This window comes from Mauremys mutica, chromosome 13, assembly GCF_020497125.1.
Source record: "Mauremys mutica isolate MM-2020 ecotype Southern chromosome 13, ASM2049712v1, whole genome shotgun sequence".
NCBI classification, from domain to species: domain Eukaryota; kingdom Metazoa; phylum Chordata; order Testudines; family Geoemydidae; genus Mauremys; species Mauremys mutica.
The window spans coordinates 29,289,057-29,316,767 of NC_059084.1; the positions used below are offsets into that span (position 1 = coordinate 29,289,057).

The 27,711-nt window shown below is 41.3% G+C and overlaps 1 protein-coding gene across 1 annotated transcript in view; it reads left to right on the forward strand.

The window, feature by feature from the left end:
- The window catches only part of LOC123347176 (transient receptor potential cation channel subfamily C member 4 associated protein), a 74,778-nt gene that overhangs the window by 20,685 nt on the left and 26,382 nt on the right, over positions 1 to 27,711 (forward strand). Inside the window, exons 2-11 of the mRNA XM_044984552.1 lie at positions 3,517 to 3,645; positions 3,951 to 4,067; positions 8,633 to 8,690; positions 9,969 to 10,024; positions 11,821 to 11,949; positions 13,353 to 13,554; positions 17,884 to 18,072; positions 21,651 to 21,793; positions 25,370 to 25,501; positions 25,949 to 26,007. Coding sequence (XP_044840487.1) covers positions 3,517 to 3,645; positions 3,951 to 4,067; positions 8,633 to 8,690; positions 9,969 to 10,024; positions 11,821 to 11,949; positions 13,353 to 13,554; positions 17,884 to 18,072; positions 21,651 to 21,793; positions 25,370 to 25,501; positions 25,949 to 26,007 — 1,214 coding nt within the window. The remainder of the gene's footprint in view (positions 1 to 3,516; positions 3,646 to 3,950; positions 4,068 to 8,632; positions 8,691 to 9,968; positions 10,025 to 11,820; positions 11,950 to 13,352; positions 13,555 to 17,883; positions 18,073 to 21,650; positions 21,794 to 25,369; positions 25,502 to 25,948; positions 26,008 to 27,711) is intronic.

The following is a 27,711-nucleotide window of genomic DNA, read 5'->3' on the forward strand; positions in this document are numbered from 1 at the left end:
AGCATGTTGGTTCACTAAACAAAGCTGCATGTGGGTCGGGGTATAGGATATTATGTTCATTAAAACAGCAGCTTAGAATCTGGGACTCCACCACAGTGTTCAAATGGGTCCTGAAAAGCACTGTAACTTACTAGAGGATTGAATACATAATTGCTTATATAGGCCAAGTTTCAGAGTAGCAGCCGTGTTAGTCTGTATCCGCAAAAAGAACAGGAGTACTTGTGGCACCTTAAAGACTAACAAATTTATTGTAGCATGAGCTTTCGTGAGCTACAGATGCATCCGAAGAAGTGAGCTGTAGCTCACGAAAGCTCATGCTACAATAAATTTGTTAGTCTTTAAGGTGCCACAAGTACTCCTGTTCTTTATATAGGCCAAGTTGTACAGCCAGCTGGCCTCTCTCCCCCACTATAGCCAGGCCCCTCCCTCTCTGGTCAGAACCCTATTGTTATTGGTGTTAGTGAAAACCAGAACCCCTCGTTTTCATGGCAATAGGCTTTTCTGGTTTTGCCTTTTTTATCAAAATCAACAGTTCTGCCCTTTCATGCCTGAAACTTTTGAAAAGTACATCTGATTAATCCCAAAGTTATTGTATTGCATACAAACAGAAATGCCATTGAGTTGAACGTAGGGCATTGCTTTGATTGGCCTACCACTTTATGATGTGTGGACTGGTGACTTTGAAGGACTGCTGCCAGAGGGGCCTCTGGCTTTGAAATTCATTTTCCAATGGCCTTTCTGTCAGTAAACCAGTCCATAACAGCCAAACTGTATTAACCTGGGCTCGCTGCAAAGTCAATCTTTCTTCCTCACTTTTGGAGAGGCAGGGGTGTGCTGAGGGCCGTCTTTTGGCCATAGGGTGGTTGTGGGTATCTTGGCTCACTGGTTTTGGAAAGAATGCTGGGTTTACTGTTTTGGGTATTAGTTGGAGCATGTATGTTAAACATAGGCCAAAGGTGCCTAGAGCTTTTGATGTCTTTAAATGTATCAGTCTAAATACACCTCTACCCTGATATAACGCAACCCGATATAACGTGAATTCGGATATAATGTAAAGCGGTGCTCCGGGGGGGCGGGGCTGCGCACTCAGGTGGATCAAAGCAAGTTCGATATAATGCGGTTTCACCTATAACGTGGTAAGTTTTTTTTTTTTGGCTCCCGAGGACAGTGTTATATCGAGGTAGAAGTGGAGTCATAAACTAATGCCAGGAACTTACTGTAACAATGGTTTTAAGGCATTTTGAGCATCACCTGGGATAGAGGCCATGAGAGAAATTTAAACTAGATAGAAAACAATGACAGTTCTATCTCAGCGGACCATTTTTGCGGATAGTGGATCGAATGCGGATACAACCACGCAGGGCTCTACTTTCTGGCAGCGCCAGCATCCCCACCATGGCCTGGCCCAGCAGCACTGGCCATGCTCCCAGGCCCAGGCCCGGCCCACCAGCTCCTGAGCAGCAGGGCCCGCCCCCAGCCACAGATCTTGGAGAGGGCGGGGCCCCAATGTCCCACCCCTCTGCCCCACTGTGATGCAACACTGCGCTGCTGCTGCCGCTGCCGAGTGCCGTAACTCCCAAGCTCCCAGGAACAGCATGTGATGCGATGCCCTTTCCCTCCAGCGCCCCTCCGCGCGGTCCGTCTCCTCGAGACCCCGCCTCTGCGCAGCCACTTATTCCCAGTCCCCACCCTCGTGATGCCTCTTCTCTTCAAACCCCGCTCCCCCACCCCCCTCTGTCACTAACCCTTGAGACAGCATGCTGCTGTGGGCGCAGATGTGGATACAGGTAAAAGACTGTTGCGGATCCACATTTCTGTATCCGCGCAGGACTCTGTTTACCTGAATCCTCCCTCTCCCCCTCTTTGAATTTTAGCATAAATTTAGCTGCCTCTTCTTTATTTTGTGAAAGCAGCTTGAAATTTCAGCTCTAAGTGTTAATAGCTCTAAGTGTTAATGACTCTAGCATTGAGTAGCTCATGTTCTCTTGAAGTCTTCTGGGGAGAGGGTGAACCAAAGGCTGTATGGTAACTGACAATCTTTTAAGCATAGATGGCATTTAATTTAATTTTTGCATTGGGTTGTTTTTGTCACTTTTGTTACCTGATTACTAGAAAACGGCTCGTAGTTCCACAAAACTTCAGTAGTTTTTACATCTTCACTATGAATCTTAGCTTTGCAGATATCTGCAAAGCTATCTGTCCTGTGTTGCTTCTGACATTAGAAACAGTAGTTTGTATCCACAATCAAGGAGAGCCGTATGATACCAGATTTCACACAAGACCAAAGAAAACTTAGACAAACAGAAAGGACCTTCCAGCAGCAAGAATTTAGGCTTTGGCTACACTTACACTTCAAAGCGCTGCCGCGGCAGCGCTTTGAAGCGCTAAGTGTAGTCAATGCGCCAGCACTGGGAGAGAGCTCTCCCAGCGCTGTCCGTACTCCACCTCCCTGTGAGGAATAATGGACAGCGCTGGGAGCCGCGCTCCCAGCGCTGGGGCTTTGACCACACTGGCGCTTTGCAGCGCCGCAATTTGCAGCGCTGGAGAGGGTGTGTTTTCACACCCTGCTGCAGCGCTGCAAATTTGTAAGTGTAGCCAAGCCCTTAGCTTCACTGTTTCAGGCAGCCTCCCAAGTCACTAACCTTCTTTCTATTGATCTCCCTGGCTGTCAATCCTCCCACCTATTGAGCCAAGTCTATCAAGTACAATACTCAAAGCAGTGTTGGTACATCATTTTGGAGGGAACTTCCAAAGTTTGAGGGAGTGTGGATCACTTCAGCCAAAGAAGTGGTGAGGACTTTTGGGGAGTGTAGGTATACTTGCTGTTGGTAGAGCCTTTCTGTCTAATTTTATTTTAACTCCAACCTTCTCTCCACTGCACTGGGCCAGTGTAATTCCTGAAAGAGAAAACAGGAGCTGCTCATGATGCTGGCAGCAACAACATATGACTCAAAGCTTTACTAATGTCACAGGGAGAAATATGAACTTACTGAATTTAATGGAACTACTGAGATATTTTATAGACAATATCATAAGTGTGGAAAGAAATATTTAATATACTAAGGGACACCCATGCTCAAAGATCTCTCATCCTGTAATGCCTACAACACCTTGGCAAACCAGTACTAACCCTTTCAGGACCAGTAAGATTATTCAGATGCTGGTCCTGGACCAGTGGTTTGAGGTGAAATGCTATTCTCTGCTATTGGGTATTCTGATACAGATGTTCTCTCACTTTGTTTGTTCTGGACTAATCTTATTTGGTACCCAAATACAGATTCTTTTTTTCTCCTTTTTATGGTTCACGTATGTTAAAATTGGAGAACCCCTTCAATTATTCCTTTGTGTTGTATGGAAACGTTCAGTGGTTTAACATGGAGTAAAATAAACGAGAGCTCACCAAATTTGGGAGCATAGCAATGGTGAATCATAAGGTCACCTGATGGTGGCATGTAGTATGGGGAAAGGGTAAGCAAATGTTAGTCCGAAAGGCAATGGTGTTCTCCCTTGTCGTAGATCACAGAGGCCTTGTTAAAGGAAAGGGATAAACAAGCAAAATGGAATGGAATTCCCCTGCTGTTGCAGAAACTGTATGAGAACAGCCATCCGAACAGCGACTTCTCTCAGTGCCAAAGCATCCTCAAGGTAAATATATACTCACTGATGCTATTGAAATACCACCCTGTTTCTTGGAAGCCAATCTCTTTGACTGTTGCATGTTAAGAAACTTGACTTCATGCAGTCATAGCTTCAGTCCTTGAAATTGAGCATATGGAGTAATGCCCATCTGTGAAGTGGAGTAAGTAAAAATACATGTCATCACGATTAGGGATCAGTTGATCATCCAGTTATTTCTAGGGCAGTTACAGAAATTGTACATTGCTAACGTGTTGACTGAATGTGGTGATGTATTTTTGTTTTGTTTTGTTTTTTCTTTCCTCTCTTTTCAGGAAATTTCTCCACTTCTCTCAATGGAGGCCATGGCATTTGTCACAGAAGATAGAAAAGCTGCTCAAGAATCCACTTTCCCAAACACGTACACGTTTGATTTGTTTGGAGGAGTAGATGTAAGTGTTTAGGATTTTTGTTAAACATGGCTATAGTCAAGAAACCTCTGAGGCTTTTAGCGAGAGTAAACGGGAGAAGTGTCTTTAAATCAAACAGTTTAGAGGGACTATAAATGCAAATCACGTATGGTTAGATGCTTTGGTTGTACTGTCATAAGAGATTTCGTAAGAGAATCACCACAAGAGTACATCTGCTTTCAGTTTGGTTTGCAAGTACTTTCCAAGATACTACATGTTCAAAAGCAAGGGACTTTCTTTTCCATGTGGTATAAAAAGACTTGGTTAGTTTCTGTTCAGTCTCTTGGGCACATAACAAAGATGCTATTCTTTTACATTGCTGCCTGATATTTCCGTGGGGTTTAAGAAAATAACTAAATTCTTGGAAATGATAAACAGATATCAGACTAAGTTAAAGAAAGCAGCAAAGAATCCTGTGGCACCTTATAGATTAACAGACGTTTTGCAGCATGAGCTTTCGTGGGTGAATACCCACTTCTTCGGATGCAAGTAGTGGAAATTTCCAGGGACAGGTGTATATATAAGCAGGCAAGAAGCAAGCTAGAGATAACGAGGTTAGATCAATCAGGGAGGATGAGGCCCTGTTCTAGCAGCTGAGGTGTGAAAACCAAGGGAGGAGAAACTGGTTCTGTAGTTGGCAAGCCATTCACAGTCTTTATTTAATCCTGAGCTGATGGTGTCAAATTTTGCAGATGAACTGGAGCTCAGCAGTTTCTCTTTGAAGTCTGGTCCTAAAGTTTTTTTGCTGCAGGATGGCCACCTTAAGATCTGCTATTGTTAAAGAAATCAATTTTTGATTACATACATAACTTATGTAACATGAAAAGAAGCATTTAAAAAAGAAAATGCTAACAATACTCTGTATGCTTAAAGGTCTGCAAAACTTTTTTTCCCAAACTAATCAAATGATATTGGGCACTCCTTGAGTGTTTTCTGTCCAAGGATCTCAGTGCTATGTGATAGGGAAGTGGGTGCAGAATTGGGGATTGAGGCCAGAAGTTCTTTGAACAGTGTCTCTATGGATGCTCCACTGTAGATGTGCTTGTGTCCTGTGCAACTGATCGGACACTATTACTAAATTTCTCCCTTAGACCTGCATGTGCACTGTCCTCCTTGCGCCCCTCCACAAGGCTAACCAGCACATGGGAGCCAACCCCTTCAGTTCCTTCTCAGTTGCCCCTGGCTAGAGACAGAGCCATTAGCAGTTTGCTCATGATCGTTAACTTTAGCATTTTTAATCTCCTTCAGTCTTTGTTGTTTTTTCTCTTAATTTTCTCTTTAAAAACCAGAAAAACCCTTTATCCCCCCCCTGTTTTTTGGGGGACCCCTTTTTCTAACAGGGTTTGCCCAGCTCACCAGGCTTCAAGAAGTGCCTTTCTTGCAAGGAGGCCATCCCTGTGAGGGGAGGGGTAGCTCAGTGGTTTGAGCATTGGCCTGCTAAACCCAGGGTTGTGAGTTCAATCCTTGAGGGGGCCACTTAGGGATCTGGGGCAAAATCAGTACTTGGTCCTGCTAGTGAAGGCAGGGGGCTGGACTCAATGACCCTTCAGGGTCCCTTCCAGTTCTATGAGATAGGTATCTCTCTCTCGCTCTCATATATCTATATCTAACACTCTCGCTGCATATGCTGCCTCGTGGGAAGACCACATTCTGCACAAGTGTGGTCTCTGTCAACAGCTTAATAAACCCAGGTCTCAAAAGGATAAGGAGTTGAGACAGAAGATCATCATGGTGGAGGCAGCCCTCCAACCTTCCCTGGGTCCATGCCAGGAGTCACCCAGAAGGCATGAGTCTTCCCTGTAGGCCTCAACATCCAGGGACTATGGATCGAAGAAATCCCCTCTTGTAAGACATCTAAAAAAGAGAGCAGTGAGTCTCCAGAGTGAGCTAGCTGCAAAAGATCTCCAGCAAGCTTGGTACTGTTGGCACCAAGATAATCCAAGCCTGGTACCCATAGGTCATGAGGGTCTGGAGTGGGAGGTGCCACAGACGCACTCGGAGACCTGATGGACACAGGCACCAGGCCAACAGTACCAGTTGACAAAGACAGGAGCAGGGGGCACACCAGTAAGAAGAGACTGCCGGTATGCACTGTACCTTCAGCACCGTCATCAGTGAGCAAGCAAGCACTGGAGCGTTTGGTGCAGGCAAGATGCCCGACTCCCTCCATACCACCAACAGCACCGGATCAGTCCACGCTCAATTCCATTGGAATTCCAGCACTCAGGAGACGTCAGGGTATCTGATATACCAGAGTCTCCTCTTGTCAGCACTGGGACTTTGGTACCGAGTCTTCTCCAAGTGCAGGAATCCTGTCCGGCACCCTGCCATGCACCTGCCACTGTATAGTGGCAAATCAGACAGCCAGAGGAGGTCATCTCCCACCACTCCTCCCATGCTCTCTATGATGCCCATTATCAAGGGGCTTCTCAGGCATACCCTCAGCCTGCTGCATCTAAACAACCTTACAACACAAGGCAAATGGTCGTCTATGGAGATGTCCTGCTACATCAACTTCCTCGAGCTCAGGGCGGTCAGGAATTCCTCCCACTGATCAAGGGAACACACGAGTCTTAACAGACAACATAGTATGTATGTATTACACATATTGACAAGGAGGAGCCAGGTCACTCTCCCTTTGCGCAAAAGCACTAAGGTTATGAAACTGGTGCATTTCCCACATCACACTATCAGCAGCCTGCCTTCCAGGAATGGAGAACTCTATAGCGGACAGTCTCAATCGCAAGTTCCCACACGACCATGAACGGGAGATAAAGCCATGACCTATCCAGGAGGTGGGAGAGAGACAGACCACAAACCTGTTCACCACTTACCTGTAGAAGAAATGTCCATGACATTTCTCAAAGCAGGGATGGGACCACACTCCCTGCACAACACTTCTTCTGTGGGACAGGGATCTTCTGTATGCCTTTCCTCACTTCAGTCCACTCCATACCTCCTCTCGCCAAACAAAGAATGCACTCTACGTTCCAACCTGAGGATTCTCTGCCTCAAGGCTTGACTCTTCCAATGCATAGAAAGCTCCTGCTCAGATGAGGTACAAGAGGTATTACTATGCAGTAAAAAATCCACAACACTCCGTATTCTACCTGCAAAAGTGGTCCAGGTTTCAGACGTGGTGTAATTCCCAACAAATTTCTTTGACATCTGCTACTCTTCCGAAGTTCCTAGGCTATGTACTGACTTTAAAAAAAAAAAAAAAAAAAAAATTAGGACTCTCTCTGTTTACTCAGGGTCCACCTAGCGGCTATAGTAGCCTTTTACCAACAAGTAGAGAGATACTCATTGCCATCACACCCAACCACAAAGCAATTCCTCAGGGGTATAATAAATCTTTTCTCCCAACTCTGACATCCCACCCCAACATGGGACCTAAACCTAATATTGAAAAGCCTGACTAGACCTCCCTTCGAACCCATGGCTACTGTTTGCTTACGTACCCGTCAGTGAAAACGGCCTTGCTGGTGGTGGTCACCTCAGCTAGGAGTATAAGGGAAATAGTGGCTCTGATGGCACATTTCTCTTCCCCCGCCCCCCCTGTCCTCCCAAACAGTATTCTTTCAGGACCTGGAGTACTGATGTTTTGTGAAGCTGGTTGACTAGGGAACTACTCGGCTTTTCTGATTCTCAGTAACATCTCTACTTCCCACTCCAATCCAACAATTTTCTCCTCCAGCACAGCCACCATCTTGAACAGGATCATGCACAGAAAATCCCTCTTCAGGCAGGATAGAGAACATGGCACATGTGTAGCAGGTCACCACCACTGTTGCATCACTAAGCAGTTTGAAATCTCAAGTGCTGAATCTGGAAGGAAAGCCTTTCATGCTCCTTCTCTAAACTCCCTCCAAATCTCTCCTGTTAGTTACCTTTGTTCACTGTTGAGGAGGAGAATCAGCTTGCTCTAACTATCATAATCAGTCAGGGAAAACTTTTGTTTTTAATCTAAAATTCTTTTTGCTTCCAGTTGTAAGGGCAATGGCTGTGGGTGATTGCCTGTAGAATTGAAATGATGCTAAAATCTGGTGGGCTAGGCATTACTGCAATCTGTTACCTTGAATAGCTGTTAAAGGGATCTTGTTTGGGGGTGGAAAAGGGCACTTGGTTCAAAAAACACTTTGGTAAGTTTGAAATACTTCATTTAATATGTTTATAACTTCAGTTCCGAAGGGCCAACCAGTAGTGGGATCCCATAGTGCCATGTGATATCTCTGTTATTTTATTCTTGGGGAAAATTCAATGTGTATGAATGTGTGCAGCGCTACAAGTGCATTTGCAGTGCCTGACTTTCTCCAAAACAAGATCAATAGCTTAACAGCAGGCCACGTGATATTTCATGCAACCAGAAAGGAGGTACGGTACATTGAGGCGGCCATGTTTGTAGTGGTTCACTCTCGCTGTTATTTATAGCTCTTTAGGAAATCGGACTGATTTGGGGCTTGCTATTTAGAGATGATAAAAACCATCTTTTTGATTGAGTCTGTTAAAATGACTCTACACTTCAGTTCATTCTCTTATTTTCACAGCTTCTAGTGGAAATTCTTATGAGACCAACTCTTATTACACAGAAAAAGAAACAGAAAAGTAAGTAGACAAGGTTTAAGATTAAATAGCCATTTTTCAGTATCTTTCCTGGTTTCCTCCTCCATTTATTTATATCTTTCACCCTTTCTTTACTAAACAAATGATTCACTTTTCCTGAAATAGGAAAACTGTCAGTCATTCTCTGTGGTGCTAATTTGAGGGGGTGAATTATAGTCAGTATGTGTTTAAGGCATAGTTTGTTGGTGTCTATATTTTTTCCAATGCATAAATTTGGTTTCCAGGCATTGGCAGATCAACAAATGTTAGAAACTTCCACTGAAGTTACTGGTGGCTATATAGCTCCTATTCAATCACTCCAGAATGTTGTTCCTAGAGTACAGAGCTGTTGAGTGAGTCAGTGAAGAGAATCATATTTTTCCAGACATGTAATGAATAGTAATTTCCTAACTATATAATAAAGGGAGTGTGCCAAAGTGAACTAACTAGTTGCTTCAGAATAGCATTTTGTCTGCTGAAGCAGCTCAGTAGGCTCAATATTTGTATTTTTCATCTTCCATGTCTACCAGACACTATGTGGCCCTTGCAATATCTCTGAGAAGGAGTATTATTGTGATATCCTCCTCACTTCTCAAGTGAAGAAACTTATGGCTAGTCTACACTTACCGTCCGGGTCGACGCGGTGAGTTCGACTTCTCGGAGTTCGAACTATCACGTCTGATCTAGATGCGATAGTTCGAACTCCGGAAGCGCCACGGTCGACTCCGGTACTCCACCACTGCAAACGGCGGTGGTGGAGTCGACGGGGGAGCTGCGGAGTTCGACCCCGCCGCGTCTGGACGGGTGAGTAGTTCGAATTAGGGTACTTCGAATTCAGCTACGCTATTCACGTAGCTGAATTTGCGTACCCTAATTCGAACCCCCTTTTTAGTGTAGACCAGGCCTGAGATTCACAGGTGAAATATCAAGATAAAATCTGTCAAAGGTTTTGTTTACACTGGGAAAATGCGTTCTCTTTGAAACCATGTTAGTTGGTGGTGGTTTATTCAAGGAGGGAAAGACTAGAAGATTGATGTTTGTTGGACGTAGCTTAGAATTAGCATGTCCTCAGGCCATTAAATCTCTTGGACTATACTGGTCGGGTATCTCATTAATCATTTCTAACTGCTTGCTAATTGCAGCTTAATTTTTTTGCATATCCGTTTCAGGCTGTTTAATTGAATATATAAAATGTCATACACAATGTTCAGTGATAATAGCATAGAAATTAAGTGTTCTTGAAACTGTGTAATGAATTGGTGTCTTATTTTTGTTTTGTAGTAAGTGATGACCTGATCAAGGACTGCTTAAGCATATTGTACAACACTTGCATATGTGTAAGTATTACCTTTTTTAAAATATGTATGTTCCTCTTCTTGGCAAACAAACATGTTCCATGCTTCGGCATTGGCTGCACATACCCCAGGAATGAAAGCATATTTGCTTTAAAACATAATTTAAAGACATAATGCAACTCTAACATTTTCCAAAGTCTGGTTACGTATCTGGACCTACTATATTCAGCCACTCTCTGTGTTTGAGCGTTTGTCTAAGTAGTGTTTTATTTATAGGGCTTTCTATAATGCACCACTGCAGTAGCTGAGTGCCCAGTAATTCTGACACACTATTGTGGGCATTTGTCTACATATTCATGTTCCCATCTGAGAGCTATTTTCAGCTCTTGTACTTAGAAACAGAAACAGCAAAATTAGAAAAATGTATGCCCACCTCTTAATTTGAGCATCTCTGCCTGTGCGCCATTCAATGGCCTAGTCAACCAAGGGTGTTAGGGGCCTGATCCTGCAGACAATTCATATGCAGAACATCCTTTGTCAATCACTGGAGCCTGAGTGCCGAGGAAGGGCTGCAGGTTAGAAATCTATAGAGAACTTGGCTCAAAAATTGAGGCCTAAAGTGCATATCTAATGACTAAAACGCTGTCAATAAGTAACGTATTTTCAATATTGTATAGTTAGTCATAACCCTTTAGTGGATAAATGAGCACGTTTAAAATAGTCATTTTAATGAAATGCTGCATGTAATCACTGGGTTGGAACCATTTTAGGGAAACTGACTTTCTCTTAACATTACAAAAGTATTAGTACACAGTGTTCTTTAAACAATACAGAGACCCTGTAGAAGTGGCAAGGGCTGGTGTTTGAGTATTCATTATTTGATCTACTAAGGGGGGGAAATAGAGGTAGTTTGTGATCGTTTTTAGATCAAATGCAGCTATCACATTTGCAATCCATAGAATAGCTGCTGGCTGACAACTCATTTCAATTGTAGTGCCCTCTCTGGATTTTTGGGATGGATTTGAATGGAGGGGTGCTTCAGGATTGTAAGACTGTCTAATGTCTTGGTGCAGTTCTGGATTAATTCTCTTTATATCTAGGTATGATATCTATGCTGATATCTAATCCATTTGATCAATACCATATTAATAGAGGTTTTTTAAGAATAGTTTGTACAAATACCTGACAGCGATGGTCAAGGTTTACTTGGTCTTGCCTCAGCATAAGGGCCTGGACTTGATGACCTCTTGAGGTCTTGTTTCTATGCTATGGCCACTAGTACATGGTCAGTTTTGCTGAACTCTGAACAGACGACTTTTCGAGCATTTGGGGTAAGGTTTTCTGGAATAAAAAATACTGAATTAAACCAAAGAGCAACCTTACTCCAACCAGTGATCAGGGTGAAATCCTGGCCCCATTGAAGTCAGTGGAAACTTTGAGCAAACTCTGTTCAACTGAGAAGTATGTTAGCAGTTAGGCAAGAGACTGAGGGCCCCATCTAATTTCCCTAAAATAGAGATTAATGCAACTGTTATCAGGTCCCACAGGCAACACAGGGTCCAGCTGTGCAACATTTAATCTTGTTCCAAGCAGGCAAACAATTCAAGTCAAAATGGAGTTTTTCATGCTGGGACCTGTAGTTTCAGCAGGCCTCATGAGGATTAGCTGAATTGTTCATCTCCCTGGACAGCATGTCACCAACTTCTAGGACTTGCTGAATAGGTACCCAAGAGAGTGTTTGTGAAACTGGCTTGCTATGTATGATTATCACATCTGATTTGCCAGTGCAGCCACCTGCCATTGTTGGGTGTATTTTACCATTCCTCGCTTTCTTCTAGACTGAAGGAGTCACTAAACGATTGGCAGAAAGAAATGATTTTGTGTTGTTCCTGTTTACGTTGATGACAAACAAAAAAACATTTCTGCAAACAGCAACACTTATTGAAGATATCCTAGGAGTTAAAAAGGTCTGTGGATGTTTCCTATAATTGTGGTTGCATAACTGTTCAGGTAACTGTTCAGGGTTGTGTGCTAGAGGGGAAAAGTCAGTTATGTTAATAGTGTGTTGGGTTTTTTTGTGAACATGCAGTGAAGAAAATTTGCCATTTGTTACCATGTTATTTAGTATTACAAATAAAATGTTGTTGGAGACATATAACCATTGTAAAACCTTGGGCAGGAGTGCTATAATCAGGTCAGGGACCAATGTAAATTGATCTCTTGACACTGTTGCATTTGTAAAGTAGATGTACTTCTGTCTTAACCTTGGGAATTTCATTCTCATCACTAAGTACTGAAGAATGCATATGTCAGACTAAACTGTTTTCCAAATTGACCTAAAAGGCATCTTTTTGTTAGAAGTTGTCAGTCATGGTGGCTTTTAGTCTGTTCTAATTTAATGTTCTGGACTTTGTGCATGGTCACTGGGTATTAGGATAACAGTTCTGCCTTAAAGGGATGTAATATTTAAAATATTGGTAGCCAAGCTTCCTTGTGTTAAGAAAAAGTTGTATTAAAGTTGAAACAGCAAGATGACATGTTGAACAATGAAAATACAGTTTTGTCAATTTTACTCCCTGGTTCTCATGCAGTGAGTCCTGCTAATTCCAAAACCGCTCAGTTTTTAAAAATGTCTGTAGTACTTTTTAAATAAATTCTAAATGGTAGCCCTGAATAATATGGCAGTATCCCTTCTTAGAGGGTGTCACTGCTGCATACTAATTATTCCCTTTCCTCTGCTAATTTTTCTGCAGTGGTGAAATACAGTAATTGGACTTCAGTGTCCAGCTAATTTCTGCCTTCTAGATAGGGTTTTGGGGTTATAGGGTTAGTTTTTTCCTGACTAATTATTAAGATGTATATTTTGATGTTTACCTTTTCTGAAGGATGCTTAGACACTTGTCTGATCCTTCCTTCTGGTTACTTTTCAGAATCTTCCCTTATCACAGATTAAACTATAATTTAAAAATATCTGACAGTGCAGTCCATCTATAGATCCATTTAACTTCAATAAATTTGGGGATACAAACCAACAAAATATCGAAACTTCAGAATAGCTAAAATTGGCTTAATACTTATTTTTTCACAATTCTGTTTTTACTTTAAAAAAAAAAGATTTGAGAATGATGTTCTCTCATAAATTAGTAAACATGTGGGATCTTAGCGTTAGGTTGGGATTCATAGCCCCTTTCAAACTCTGAGGAACTTCTGCTACCCATCTACCCTTGTCTCTGACTAAATTTAAAACAATTTAATGCTGATGGGGAAGGCTCTTTAATTTTTATATGTTCCCTCTGTTAACGTTGATTTTGGTGAAAAGACTGTTGATTTATTACATCAAACAATCAATGCATTGTTTTGTCTTCTATAGGAAATGATACAATTAGAAGATATTCCCAATCTTGCAAGTCTAGTATCCAGTTTTGATCAACAGCAACTTGCCAATTTCTGTAGGATCCTTGCAGTCACAATTTCAGAGCTTGACACAGGGAGTGATGACAAACATACGCTTCTTGCTAAAAATGCACAGCAGAAAAAAAATTTGGGTCCTTCTCGAGCTGAAGTTAATCAAGGTAAAGTGTCCCAGTTACTAGAGTGTTGCATTCTAAACACAAGTCCAGAGGAATCAGAAAGGAAGTAATAAACCTTGTCTTCGTCTTGTCAAGAGTCTGAGGCTTCTGTATTGTGATGTTGTAAACCTTCTGCATTTATGGTGCTTATTCCTTTAATTCTGCATTCCATGGAGGTTCTTACCAAAACGATCATCAACAAAAAAGAACAGTTTAGTTTGATTATAATCTTCATAGATTCACATGCACCCAAGAAGTTAGTTGAGTAGATATTGATGGTTGCGGTGGAAGGAAGATGTTTTGATGCTGTGACAGGCTATAATGTCTCAGTACCATAAGTGTAGCCAGTGCTTGTCTATTATCCAGGGAAGCATTTACAGTGGTATCAGGTGGCTTTATCCAGTATCTTACTGTAGATCAATATGTCAGTCTTTTTCTCTCTCACTAAGGAAAAAAATGTTTAATACCAGTCTGGCCACAGTCACCTACCATTTGCTATGCCAGTGTGTGTGGGGGAAAATACAACTTCCCTGGGGAGGGAGACTCTCGATCTATTTCATACGTACTGATGAGGAGGTAGCATGGTGCATTAGAGCATTAGGCTCGGAAGCTGACTGAAGTTCTGTGTCTGTCCCTGAACTAACTTGGTTTGTGACTGTGAGCCAACTCATTGACCTCTGTCACAGTTTCCAAGTGAGCTGTGCTTATGAAGGGCTATGTAAGAGCTACATGTGGATTTATCACTATTTGTGGACTTAGGATTTCTAGCCTGCATGTAGTCATGTTTATGAAGACACTGGTGTGATCTAAATAGAATGCCTCTTTTTCCTTAGTTTCAGGGGTTAATTTTCCATGTTATGTGAAATACCCTTTTACATTAGATATCAGAAGGTGAGAACCATTGTAAGAGAACAGTCCAGACCAAAGTCTGAACTAGAAATTGTATTGGGCAAAACTTCAAAATCTGTCTAATCTTAAATTCTTGCTGGAAATCCTGAAGCAACACGTGTGCTGCTTTTCAGGTTGAGTTGGCATTTTTGGAATAAAACTGAATGTTGAGGATTAAATATTTTAAGGAGTTTCAAATCATAATAGGCTAAATCTTGGGTCACGTTTTGACCGCAGTTTTTTGGTATAATGACTCGTTTATTAAGTATACTCAATTAAACAAATAGCTGAGATTTGTATATAGAACTTGCTTACATTTAAAGTCCCTGATGGTTTGTAATTTTTTTTTCCAGAGGTGCTTGAACACCTGATCATGCCCTGTTGGGAGGCATTGGTAGCTGCAGGTGCTCAGCATTTTTGAACTTCAGGCCACTATGTGAGCTTTCTTATTGCCTTGAGTACTTCTGACTTGTATCTTGAATGTTATCTTAAGCTGCTACTTTGTTGTAAGCCTTCTAGGCTTTATCATGCAATGTAATCAGTTAAAATGCCAGCAAAGGGAAGTGAACTGGTTTCACTTTTTGCTGTGCTGAAACACTTTGAAATATGAGCAACCTGGGGCTTTGGTATATAGAGACTCCTGGAAGCTCTTGTAATTAGGATCCAGTCCATTTAGGGGTTTCAGTGTCAATATCTAAATGTTCAACTTAGCCCACATCTACAAGTAGCAAATTCAGAGTATGAAGCAATGGGCTGGCCAAAAAGATTCTCCTCACACCTCTCAACAATCATGCTGCTGCATTCTGCACTGGCTGTGGGCAACAGAGTGACCTTTTCAGAAGCTCTTTGTAAATGTATGTATGCATGAGAGTGGTGGCCACTGGATGGTGACAAATGGCTATTCTACGGCAAATAAGCCCTTATGGCTGAAGATCCAAGGACCTCTAATACATTAAAGCGAATGTGCAAATCTTCAGGCTGTTTAAGCAAACTAACTGAATATGTTCCTGATCCTGCAAATGCTTAAATCTGAGTATTTCAGTTGTCTCTCCACACATGCTTGAAGTGAGCCATTTGCATGTTTGCAGGGTCAGGATCTAAATGTATAAACCTAAAATATTGTTTTTCAAATAAAATTTTAACTTAGGTTTTCTTTTTCTAAGTTCAGAATTCCATGGCTGACATGAGCTGATGATGGAATTGCAGCCACTCAAAATGGTGGTACTTGAACTAAGGGCCTTGGCTTTTGAGTGTACAAGGATGAAGATTTAGTGTAGGATTATATCTAACAGCTCTATTTTATTTGATAATGAAGACCTGATATTATGTATCCTACACTGAGGGCAAAGTGCAGCTTTTATTCAAAGTTGACATATGAATCAACAAAAACAAATCCAATGTGTAATTCAGCAACATCAATCCACCCTGGATGGGAAAGGATGTAAATTACCAATTTTAATCATGATTTAAACCAGCAAGCAGGAAACCTTGATTTAAATAATTGATTTTGATCTTTCTTTTTTTTTCTGCTTTTTAGTTACTTTCCTTTAGTTGATTCTCCACTGGTTGGTAATCATTAAAACACATTGATTTTCAACTAAATATAGTCTCTATGCTAAATTTGGTACTTTTTTGCCAACCAGAAGGATACATTATATCTGTAGATTTATTTAGGCAGTTATATAGATTCTTAATTTTTACATTTCCTTGTTATGTTAGAAAATGTTGAATGATGCATTTCTTATTATGGTTTTTTTACTTGTTTCAAGCTCTATTTGGATGGAAATTGGAATTCAATTAAAAATATGCAACATTGTTTTATTGATTAAATAAAGCTACTTAAATGGCCTATACATATAGGGGGGAAAAAGTTGTTAAAACGTGCATTTAAAACTAATTGATTTATTAAACAAAGGAAGTATTATCTGTAGTTGTGAATTGTACTGATTGTTTGATCACCATGTCCTTCATGATTTTTGAAGTAGTAGATACCATGCTCTCTCATTCAGTTTCTTTTAATATATTGGAGAAAGAAAACAAGCTTTCCTGCTTTTTCAACTCCCAATCAGTTTCTTAATTTTGAATGAGCTGGTCATTGAACTGAATTGGTTGAATAAAGTGAAATGAAAATAAAATTAACTTTGCATCTGCAGAAGAGGCAACTACTGTTAAAGCCAATTTAACACTTTAACAAACTCTGGTTCCAGATCCTTATCCAATTACTTCCACCAGTTCAGTGGTCTACCTCTCTTTAAAACTTCAGTAGCGAATGTATTGATGTGGATGTTTTTGTTTTGTTTAAATTATTTTAATAGGTTATAGTAAGTTTAGGCCATAACATAGGCTGTCGTAATTTGAGTTTAATTTTAAACTAGTAGAAGAAAACCTGTGCTGTTGCACAGATGTAATTTGTAAAGGGGTGTGTGGGTGTGTTTTTGTTGTTTTAAAAAAAGGTGGAGAACTTAAAAATTGGACAGTAACACTGCAAATCCCAGTGATGATGGAATCTGGTGATATTTTAAACAGAGTTCTCAAGCATACAGGTAGCTGTTTCCATCACATCACACTGACTTAGCGGATGTTCAGAGTTATGGTTGGGTTATTCTACATGCTGATTGTGGTGGTGTGTGGGTGGTTGTATTTGTGTTGTCCTGGAAGAGTTGTGTAGATTTTGTGCAGGTGTCAAATGAGGACTGGGTGCTCCAGTGAGGCAAAGGGTGTTTGAGGCTATTGTATGTACTTGTTGTAGTCCTGTGGATGGTTTTGAAGAACTGTAGCAGTGGGCCAGGTAATTCATCATCTATGCAGTCTTCCTCATACAACCGGTGAAATTGTTGCCTGCTAATTAGCTGTTGAGTAAGGGTGGTGTTTGGTTGAGTTACTTCTGAGATCGGAGTGGACTAGGACTCTTGACATGGCAGACTTTATTTACTTATTAAAATCATTTAAGCAAGTAGTTTATAGTAAGTTTAGGCCTTAAACTCAAATTATAAGAGCCTCTGGTAATTTTGAAATTAGTAGCTGAAAGCCCTTGCTGTCGCATGGGTGTAATTCATAGTCAAAATGGCTGAGAACTTAAATGGGACAGTAACAGGCTGAACCTCAGTGATGAAGCAACTTGATGATATTCTGAACAAGAAGAGCTCTCAACCATGCTCGTAGCTGTTTCCATCGCTTCATGCTGATTTAGCAGACATTCTAGGCTTAAAAAAATCAATTTTTAAAAAATGATTTTTTTTTACCAACCTGTCGTGTCTAATTAGGATCCCTCTTGCTGCTGTTGAGTGCTGATAAAAAAATCCAATATTTGGATCCTTTCAGCTATATAGAATACCTTTTGAGTACACTGTTGTATACTTTGATAGGAGCATTTTGAAAAGTGAATTTGCCATCTGGCATGGAGTCTTTTGTTGGTTGTTGACTTGTTTTGTTTTCCTGTTGTAGCTACACTCCTGAATATTCCAGGCTTTGTTGAGCGATTATGCAAACTGGCAACGAGGAAAGTATCAGAAACAACGGGTACTTCAAATTTCCTCCAGGAGTTAGAGGAGTGGTACACATGGCTGGACAATGCACTTGTTCTTGATGCCCTGATGCGGGTAGCAAATGAGGAGGCAGAGCAGAGCAGCACAGGTATCTGTTGTTGTTTACTAATCTATAGTTTTGCTTTATGGCTTGTAGAATAGGTGGGTTTCGCTTCTCTCTCCTCCCCATTCCCCCTTCCAAAAAAACCCAAAAACCATGATGAGCACAGTATGCTTAGATCTGTCTCCTATTTTACTGCAAGGTGGTGAGTGGATTTTTGTACTAATCAATATATCCTGTTGCAGAGTTTACATTTCAGCTGTCCAAAGAGCTCCTTATATAGTGTTATGCTTACAGCCCTCATAATCCCTCTCACAAGAGGTAGGAGAGTTTTATTTCCATTTTATAGAGGGGGAGGGGGGAAACTGAGGCACAAGTTAAGCCATTTGCTCAAATCCACAGCAAATTGGCTGTAGCATTGGGATTAGAATCCAAGCATTCTTGCATCCATCTCCATGCTCAGGCAACTCAGTGATTCCTCTTCACACAATGGTAAGTAATTTTGTTAAACTGTTAATTGTTCCAACAAATTACTTAGCTGCTATCTCCAGCTGAATTAAGATGACTTAGAACCATACAAATGTCGGGCTGGAAGGGACCTGGAGAGGTCATCAAGTTCAGCCCCCTGTGCTGAGACAGGGCCAAGTAAACCTCAACCATCCCTGACAAGTTTGTCCAACCAGATCTCCAATGATGGAGATTCCGTCATTCTTTCCTTGGAAGCCTGTTCCAGAGCTTAACTACCCTTGTAGTTAGAAAGCTTTTCCTAATATCTCGCCTCAATCACCCTTGCTGCAGATTAAGGCCATTAATACTTGGCCTACATTCAGTGGACACAGAAAATAATTGGTCCCCATTCTCTTTGTAACAGCCCTTAACATATTTGAAGACTGTCATCTAGTGTCTTTTCTGAAGACTAAACATGCCCGGGTTTTGTAACCTTTTTTTACAGGTCAGGTTTTCTAGACCTTTTATTAGTTTTATTGCTTTCTTCTGGACTCGCTCTCCAATTTGTCTGCATCTTTCCTACAGTGTGGCACCCAGAATTTGGCACAGTACTCCAGCGGAGGCCTTACCAGTGCCATGTAGACAGGACAGTTACCTCCCATGTCTGTCTTACAATGCTCCTGTTAATACATCTCAGTATGATATTCTCATTTTGCAACTGCATCACTTTGTTGACTCTCATTCAATTTGTGATCCAGCAGTGCTACCACCCAGCTTGTTACTCCCTATTCTGTACATGTGCATTTGATCCCCCCCCCCCACTTCCTAAATGTAGTACTTTGCATTTACTATAGAATTTCATCTTGTTGATTTCAGACCAATCCTCCAATTTATCAAGGTTGTTTTGAATTGTAATCCTGTGCTCCAAAGTGCTTGTAACCTCTCCCAGTTTGGTGTAATCTGAAAATTTTCTAAGCATACTCTCCACTCCCTTATGCAAGTCATTAGTGAAAATACTGACTGTACCAGACCAAGGACTAACCCCCATGGAACTCCACTAGATACACCATCCCAGTTTTACAGCAAACCATTTATAATTATTCTGAGTACAGTCTTTCAACCATTTGTGCACCCAATGTACAGTCAGGGCCGGCTCCAGGCACCAGCTTATCAAGCAGGTGCTTGGGGCGGCCACTCCGGAGCGGGGCGGCACTTTCAGGTATTCGGCGGCAGGTCCCTCACTCCCGCTCGGAGCAAAGGACCTCCCGCTGAATTGCCGCAGATCGCGATCACGGCTTTTTTTTTGACTGCTTGGGGCGGCAAAACCCCTGGAGCCAGCCCTGTGTACAGTAATTTCATCTAGACCAACGTTTCACTAGTTTGCTTATGAGTGTCATGGGGTACTGTATCAAAAGCCTTTCTAAACTCAAGATATATCATGTCTCCTGCTTCCCACCATTTATTAGGCCAGTAACTCTGTCAAAGAGGAAATTAGAGTGGTCCGGCATGGTTTGTTTTTGACAAATCCATGATGGCTTTTCCTTGTAAGCACAGGATAATAGTTATAAATTGATTGTTCAATAAGCTGTTCCATTGTCTTTCCAGGTATCAGACTTAGGCTGAGTGGTCTGTAGTTCCCTAGGCCCTCCATTTCCCCCTTTTTAAAGATAGGTACTATGTTTGTCCTTCTGCAGCCCTCTGGAACCTCACCTGTCCTCCATGTGTTCTCTCAAAGATAATGGCTAATGGTTTCATGATTGCTTCAGCCAGTTCCTTAAGTATCCTAGGGTGAGTTTCATCAGGCCCTGCTGACTTGAATACATCTAATTTATTGAAATATTCTTTAACCCATTCTTTCTCTATTTTTGCTTGCATTCCTTCCCCCTTTTTATGTTTGTTTAACGATGTTATGTAAGCCCTGAAGTATTGCCATCAAAATGGCATACACTCCCTTCACTGTGGGAATACGTAGATTATAAGGTCAGAAGAAACCATTCTGATCTTCTTAGTTTGACCACTTGTATAACACAAGAGGTGAAATACTCTTCCCAAAACGTACTCTCCTTAGTGTAGTAGACCTTTATAAGTTTGTTTTCTAGATCCCCAAATTTTACGTAGCTTCTGAAGATACATAGTTGCAACTGTCTTCTTGATCCTACTTGATCAGAATTGTGGCAAAAACTCTTATTAAAAATCCTGCAAATATACTAAAACAAAATTAAGTAGCTGTCTCTGAGCAGTGTGCTATCTCGGTATGTGTGCACAATTTTGGTTTAGTGTAAAGTGGAGAAAGCTTGCTACTATAAAAGAGAACTCGCTCAGAAAAAGAGTACACACAGTTCGCAGAGCTCTCGATCTTGGATCCTCTGTGATCATCAGAATAAGGGCTGCAACTTCCTCTTCTGGGCAATGTGAGCGTCTCTCTGACTCTGGCTGCATGCCTCCCAGCATTCATGCATGTTTAACCGGTTCACAAAAATGAAGTATGGGGACAGCATGACTTGCACCTCCTTAAGTCACCATGATGGGTCTAACTTTAAATCCTAGCCTGTTTTATTTAAAGTTTGTCAGTTTTGTGATCTAAATAATTCCAAATCGTGGCTTCCATTGCATCCCAAACATGTTGCGTTCTTAGCGCTGTCCTTCAACATTATACGTACAGAATAGGTTTTCAGAAGCATTCAATATTTTCAGAAGCATTCAGCACTGACCTACCTGTAACCCTCACTGGAGATAGTTAGAGGAGAATTAGGCCAAAGCTGAGCATTTTTGAAAATCACACCCCTAATTCATGATTTCCTGTGTACAAAGAAGAGAGCAAGGGAGAAAAGTGACATTGTCATTAGGAGTTTCACATTTGTAATCCATTAGTTTCATGTATGAAATGCTGTTTGGCTCGTTATCAGAAGGTGAGCTATTTTAAAAAAAAATATTTGAGGTAAGGATCCTAACAGTGTCATAATATAAACCTCAATGGTGCATCTCCCATAGTGAGAAAAACATCTCTCAAATAACTTGGAATTGCTTATTTCAGTCTTATGACACATTTTCAGTTTTGCTAGGAAGATCTTCAAGCAAATGTGCTGGTCATACGTTTGCAGTACTGCAGTATTTGCTGTTACATAAAGCAGTAACCAATCCTTTCCACCTCAGGCTCATGTCTCTGATCTCTCATTTAGAATCTTCAGATGAAAGTGGATTAGCCAACACCTCAACAAGAACTCAGCTTCCACAGTCCATGAAGATCATGCATGAGATCATGTACAAGCTGGAGGTGTTGTATGTTCTCTGTGTATTGTTGATGGGGAGACAGAGGAATCAGGTGAGTGTCTACCTAAATGGTCATGTGTGCATGGAATAGCCATTGTCTCTTTAAATCCAAGCATTCAGTTTAGCCTACCTGAACCCACCACCGTGTGCTTCAAGTTTTTGTTGAGTGAAGCTCTATTGGAGTCAGTGGTTAGAAACTACTCGGTACTTTCCCATATAGAGTTCCTTTACTTCTAGTCCTCATGGTGAGGTTTGTAAACACTTCTTTTATTTAGAGAAAGTTCTACAAACAAATACACATTTTTAAGCACAATCCTATAATCACAAATAACCAGTACTTTATAAACCTACATATGGATACAAAAGAACATGAAAATGAACAGAAGAATTGTTCATGGTAATACCCGTTGTACGCTTAGCTGCTTTCTGGGCAAAGCACAGTCCCTATTGCATGGAGTTCATAGTTCAAGGATATACAGAGAGGGTGAAACTTTATCTATCCATCCATCATCCAGGCTGGGGCTATGGCATCAAGAAAATCATGGACTCTGTGAAAGACTCTTCAATTTTTGAAGGGGTATTGTGTAGTTCAAAGACGTCATTTCTGCCTTTTTCCATTGCAAGGATAATAGTATACATGAATGTGCTGCAAAAAGCTGCCTCCAATTTCTATCCCACCCCAACCCCTTTCGCTATCATAAGGTGCAAACTTTGCTGCATGCAGGTGTCCATTTGAATACTATTTTTGTTGAGCATGGCTGTCTGAGAAGCAAGCGTTCCCCTGAAATCAAGACACATTGTAAGGAAATACTACTTTATAATTCCTCTATGCTAAGAAATACCAGCAGGAAAACAATGTGTTCTCCCTCTGCTGTTTCTGCCATGGTAACCACCATGTAGATCAGCAGTTGCCAGGCTGCAGGGGTTAAAGGTCATAGGTTTGTGACCTCAGTCTTCCAATTTGGGCAACCAAAGATCTAGCTTCAGAAATTCCGTGCAGAATTACGCTGTTGTCAGGAGGTTACAAAACTCTTTTTGGATCGCTTATGAGAAAATGTAAACAGGCATTTAATTTTTCAGTAAGGGAACGTTCTAATAAACTAAATTCTCTGGTACTGAAGCTTCTCTCTAAATTCTCTTCCTGGTTATGTTGTACACTGTTCAATTCTTCTCTGTAGTGCTAGCAGTGACAGTCACCACACTTCACTGCTACCTTGGGATGATCACACCCTAGTAGAGAAGTGGCTCTTTACTGCATTTCTTGGCTTTAAATGCCCTGTAATTATAACCACACCCTCATGTAGTCACTTTGCATATTTCTTTAGGTTGTATTACAAGGTTCTACTTAAGTGGTGAAAGATACTCTGCTTTTCTACCTGCTCCTTTCTTGGGGAACCAAGCTGTACATGTTAAGAGGAAGTGTGATGGCATTTAGCATAATGAGCTCGAGAACTGGAAATGGGCATTAAACTGTCTTCACAATCTGAGCAGCAGTGGGAAGATGCCAAAGAGGATTTGAAGCATGTAGTGTAAAATAGGATTTGTTCTGGCATTAAACTGAACTATAAAGCTATGTGGGGCCTCTAGAAGGGACAGTGAAATTAGAAGTCTACTCTTATGGTTTATGGGTGTTTATAGCATGCAAAGGTTAGCTCCGCTAGGTCTTACAGTTCAGCAGGCTAACATTAAGAAGGCAGGAAAGTGTCTAGGGGTGTGTTGGTTGGCACAGGACACAAAGGCACTGAGTATGACAGAATCTGATTCCTGTTTAAACAATGAACACTGGTGGAGACAAAAGGGAGCTGCTCCTTTCACATGCATGGTCTGCATTTTATAGTTCACCCTGCTGCAGTGGTGCCATACTGGCCACTGTGAGGGGCTAGTGCATCCAAAGTACTTTCTGCTGGCAGGTATTGTCAACTTACATGAGTGTCTCTGGAAATGATTGGGAGAGTCCCTTGCTCTGTGCAGGAGGCTCTTGGTGTATGGGAGCATCTCAAAGCGGAGGTGGGAGTAGGTAAAAGACTGACTGAAATGTTGGACAGAGTGCAAATAAAATGTTGGGAGGATTCCACTTTCTGGGACTGCTGAGGTAGACTTCATGTGTGGTGCTAGAAAACTGATGCAAAAACAGGATCCCTCATTCCCTGTTAGGGAAATGTCCCAATTTACTGAGATCATGTCAAAATGTGACTGCAGCAGTCCGTGGATTTCAGTACTATGACTCATAAACAGAATGCCAGCTATGAAAATGATTGATCCAAATAAAATTAAGAAACATGGAATGGCCTGCTGCTTGGGTTAATCTAAACAGCTGAACTATTTGAGAAAAGATGGAGCAAATGAGATGGACTGACTTTAAGAAACAAAAATAAAATATTTCTACTTCCTGTAACTCATAACCTATGCTGTCTCAACTCTGCTGTATTTATAATACAGCCCTTGCCCTGTATACCTGTCAACCTCTTTTAATACTTTTGTAAGGTTATAATTTGCATCATCCACAATCTTTAATAAAACTGGTAACTAAAATACTGAACAGTCTACTAGAGTTGGTGATGAGAGTCCAGAGGGAGCCTGGCATTGGTAGGGGAGGGCACACAGGAACAAGACTGTCCTAGTCAGGCTTGTGAGTAGAACTCTGACTTTCATCTCATCTCCAGGGGCATTGCTCATTTTAGTCCCAAAGCTCCCAACATTCCATGCACACTTGGCCTTCTCTCTTCCTCCCCCCAAACCCCCCCCCCCAAAATCACTTACATCAGAAATGGAGAATCCTGAATCTGAGCTGCTAATTGAAGTCCTTTACTCAGAAGGAAGAAATCCCACAGCATAAGTTTCCTGCATGACTGACTGACTCCCTCATTCTGGGTTTGTCACATGGTGTCTCACATCTGGGCCTTGGCAGGCAGAGAGGTGTGCTTGAGAGATGGTGATCTGCATTTTTTTTTCTTTAAAAAGGAGGGTGGAGTGTGGAAAGCATTAGGAAAAACATGCTGGTTTGCTGACTAAAGCGTGTGCTGCTTGTGCATTACTGGTCAGTTCCCTGCTAGTGCTGCAGGACAGCATTCTCCACGGCACCTAGTATCACACGCTAGGACACTTGAAAATAGTGCCTGTGGCATTTTCCATTCCTGCCTGCAAAGAGCCACTCTAGAATCAGTGGCCTGACCTAGGATCAGCAGAAAAAGACACTAGGGAACTGGCACTAACATGTTACAGGAAGAACTTTTTAGAATAGAGATATAGTTGGGTGTCCCTTTACCTTCAGTGTGCTAAATTTCCTCTTCCAGAGTGTGCTGTTTCCCCTAGTTCATTCTTCTTCAGAGGAACCTCCATAAATTCAAGCATCAGTTTAGGCTGTCTCCAAAGAAACTGGATCAAATGTTTCTGTTCAGTGGAAGTGGACAACTAATTCTTGGAGGAGACTGAAGTCTTCCCCTTGGGATTCACCACTTCTTTTGTGTGGAGTAAAACCCGCGTTGTTCAGTAAAGCATTTCAGTGTCTCTGCTAACACGAGATGATGTAGCTATACCCATCTGTGTTCTAAATTGCCCTTTTCCCCTTTATGAAGGCACCAGAAACAACCAGACAAGTTTAATATTTTCCTTTTCTTTTCTTGTCCAGGTTCACAAAATGATAGCAGAATTCAAATTGATTCCTGGCCTTAATAACCTGTTTGACAAACTGATCTGGAGAAAACATTCGGCATCAGCCCTTGTTCTGCATGGGCATAACCAAAATTGTGACTGTAGTCCAGTGAGTACCCTAATTTCACATTTTGGCATGGTAATTTAGATACTACAGTTGTAGTAAACTTTTTTTCCCTTGGAGTTGCTGTAGAGCATTGATTTTGAGAGCCTTGATACCAGGTACGAAGCATTGCTTTATACTTGGAAACTTGAAGGTAAACTTAGCATGTATGTATGTATTTATTTATTTTAAATGTAGCTTTATTAAATTGCACACATCCCATCACCCTTTCCAGTCTCTTCTGTTTTGGGAAACTAATGATGAAGTTCGTTCCTTCCTTATTCCAACTGCCTGTCACACTCAGGATGTTCTAAATACTTTTTCAGTCTTGGAAAGATTTCCAACTCCAGCCTAGTCTGAGATACCTATTTCTTCTCTGCTTATCGTTAGTGATGATGCTGTAATATGTACAATACATATTTTAAAGTTTTTTTTCATCCTTTTTTTTTGTAGGACATTACTTTAAAGATACAGTTTTTGAGGCTTCTTCAGAGTTTTAGTGATCATCACGAGTAAGTATGGGAAAAATAAGCTTACGGTAAATTGTATTTAGTGGCGTCTGTTCCCTTTTAACTAAATTATTGAGCACCCTCAAATGTATTTAGATGCCTTGCCCTGATCTATTATATTTAAATGTCCCACTACTGATATAAAAAGACTTTTTTTGGTAAATGAGAAACTGTGTGAAAGTAGGTTTCATGAGTCAGTAGGTGGTTCTCCTCCCTCAGAGTGAGTACTGAGCCAGTGTAGTACTGTAGTACAGGGGTTTTGCTGCAGATCTTTTTAAATAGCAAAATCAAGGTCTAGGCAACTTGTGATCATTAAGGATTCCATGGAACCTTTCACAAGTGACAGTTCTGATAAAACTCAGGCTTGAGGAATTGTATTTAATCATACTAAATTTCTTTCAGTAGCTTAAATTGATAAAACTATTCATTATGTACCATCCTGTAAACGCTATCTCAGGTACTGTGTATGCAGTTTTTCCTTCCAAAAGGTAGGAAGGTGGTCTCAATATTCTAGTACACCTCTACCTCAATATAACACTGTCCTTGGGAGCCAAAAAATCGTACCGTGTTATAGGTGAAACCATGTTATATTGAACTTGCTTTGATCCACTGGAATGTGCCGCCCCCCCCCCCCCCCGAGCGCTGCTTTACTGCATTATATCCAAATTCATGTTGTATTGGGTGGTGTTATATCAAGGTAGTGATGTACTTGCTGATTGGATGTCAAAAATTGGGTATCTTTCTAAGAGTATGTCTACACTGCAGTTAGACACACACGGTTGGCCCGTGTCAGCTGACTCAGGCTCGTGGGCCTTGGGCTAAGTGGCTGTTTAATTGCTGTGTGGACATTCAGGCTCGGGTTGGACCCCGAGCTCCTGGACCCTCCCCCCTCAAAGGGTACTATAGCCCAGGCTGCAGCCAGAACCTGAACATCTACACTGCAATTAAACCAGCCCATGAACCCAAGTCAGCTGGCACAGGCCAGCCGTGGGTTATTAATTGCAGTGTAGATATATGCTAAAAGATCTGCTATAGCGTAACCAGGAGTTGTGGGCTCAATGCAGAAATTCACTGGGTGAGATTGTGTAGTCTCTGTTATGAAGAAGGTCATACTAGATTAAATTATCATAATGGTCCCTTTGGCCTTGAAATGTATGAATTTAGGACTATTAAAGCCTTTCCACACAAAGTACTAATAGAAATGTAAGGTGGTAACTCGCCTGTGAACACATACATTTCATGGCTTTGCTTTTTGCGAGAGATGATGCAAATATTTGCTAGTGGTACAGCTTGAGGAAACTGCACAGGTTTTGCTAGTGTGTATTTTGCTCTGGGTTATAACGTGCAGAATCCAGGCGTTCCGTTCTTTGAAGATTTTTTTGTATTCTTGTTTGATGGGGCCAGATCACTTTTCCCTATGTTATATCTTTTCACTTTTGGTGTCGTGACATTTATTTGTATCTAACTGTAGGCATTATCTTTGATGCCAGCACGTCAGTTCCAGCCATGAGGAATTAACGTAACCATCCTATCTGACTAGCTAAGTAGGATTAGCTGCACTTTATAAAATGCATAAGATTTTAGATTGGATGCTTAAGGGCTCCAACCCATGTAATTATGGGACAAATGGCATAGCTACATGAAATTACCAAACCCAACAAATATAGATTATTAGAATGTACAGGAAAGGCCAAACTACACCTACAT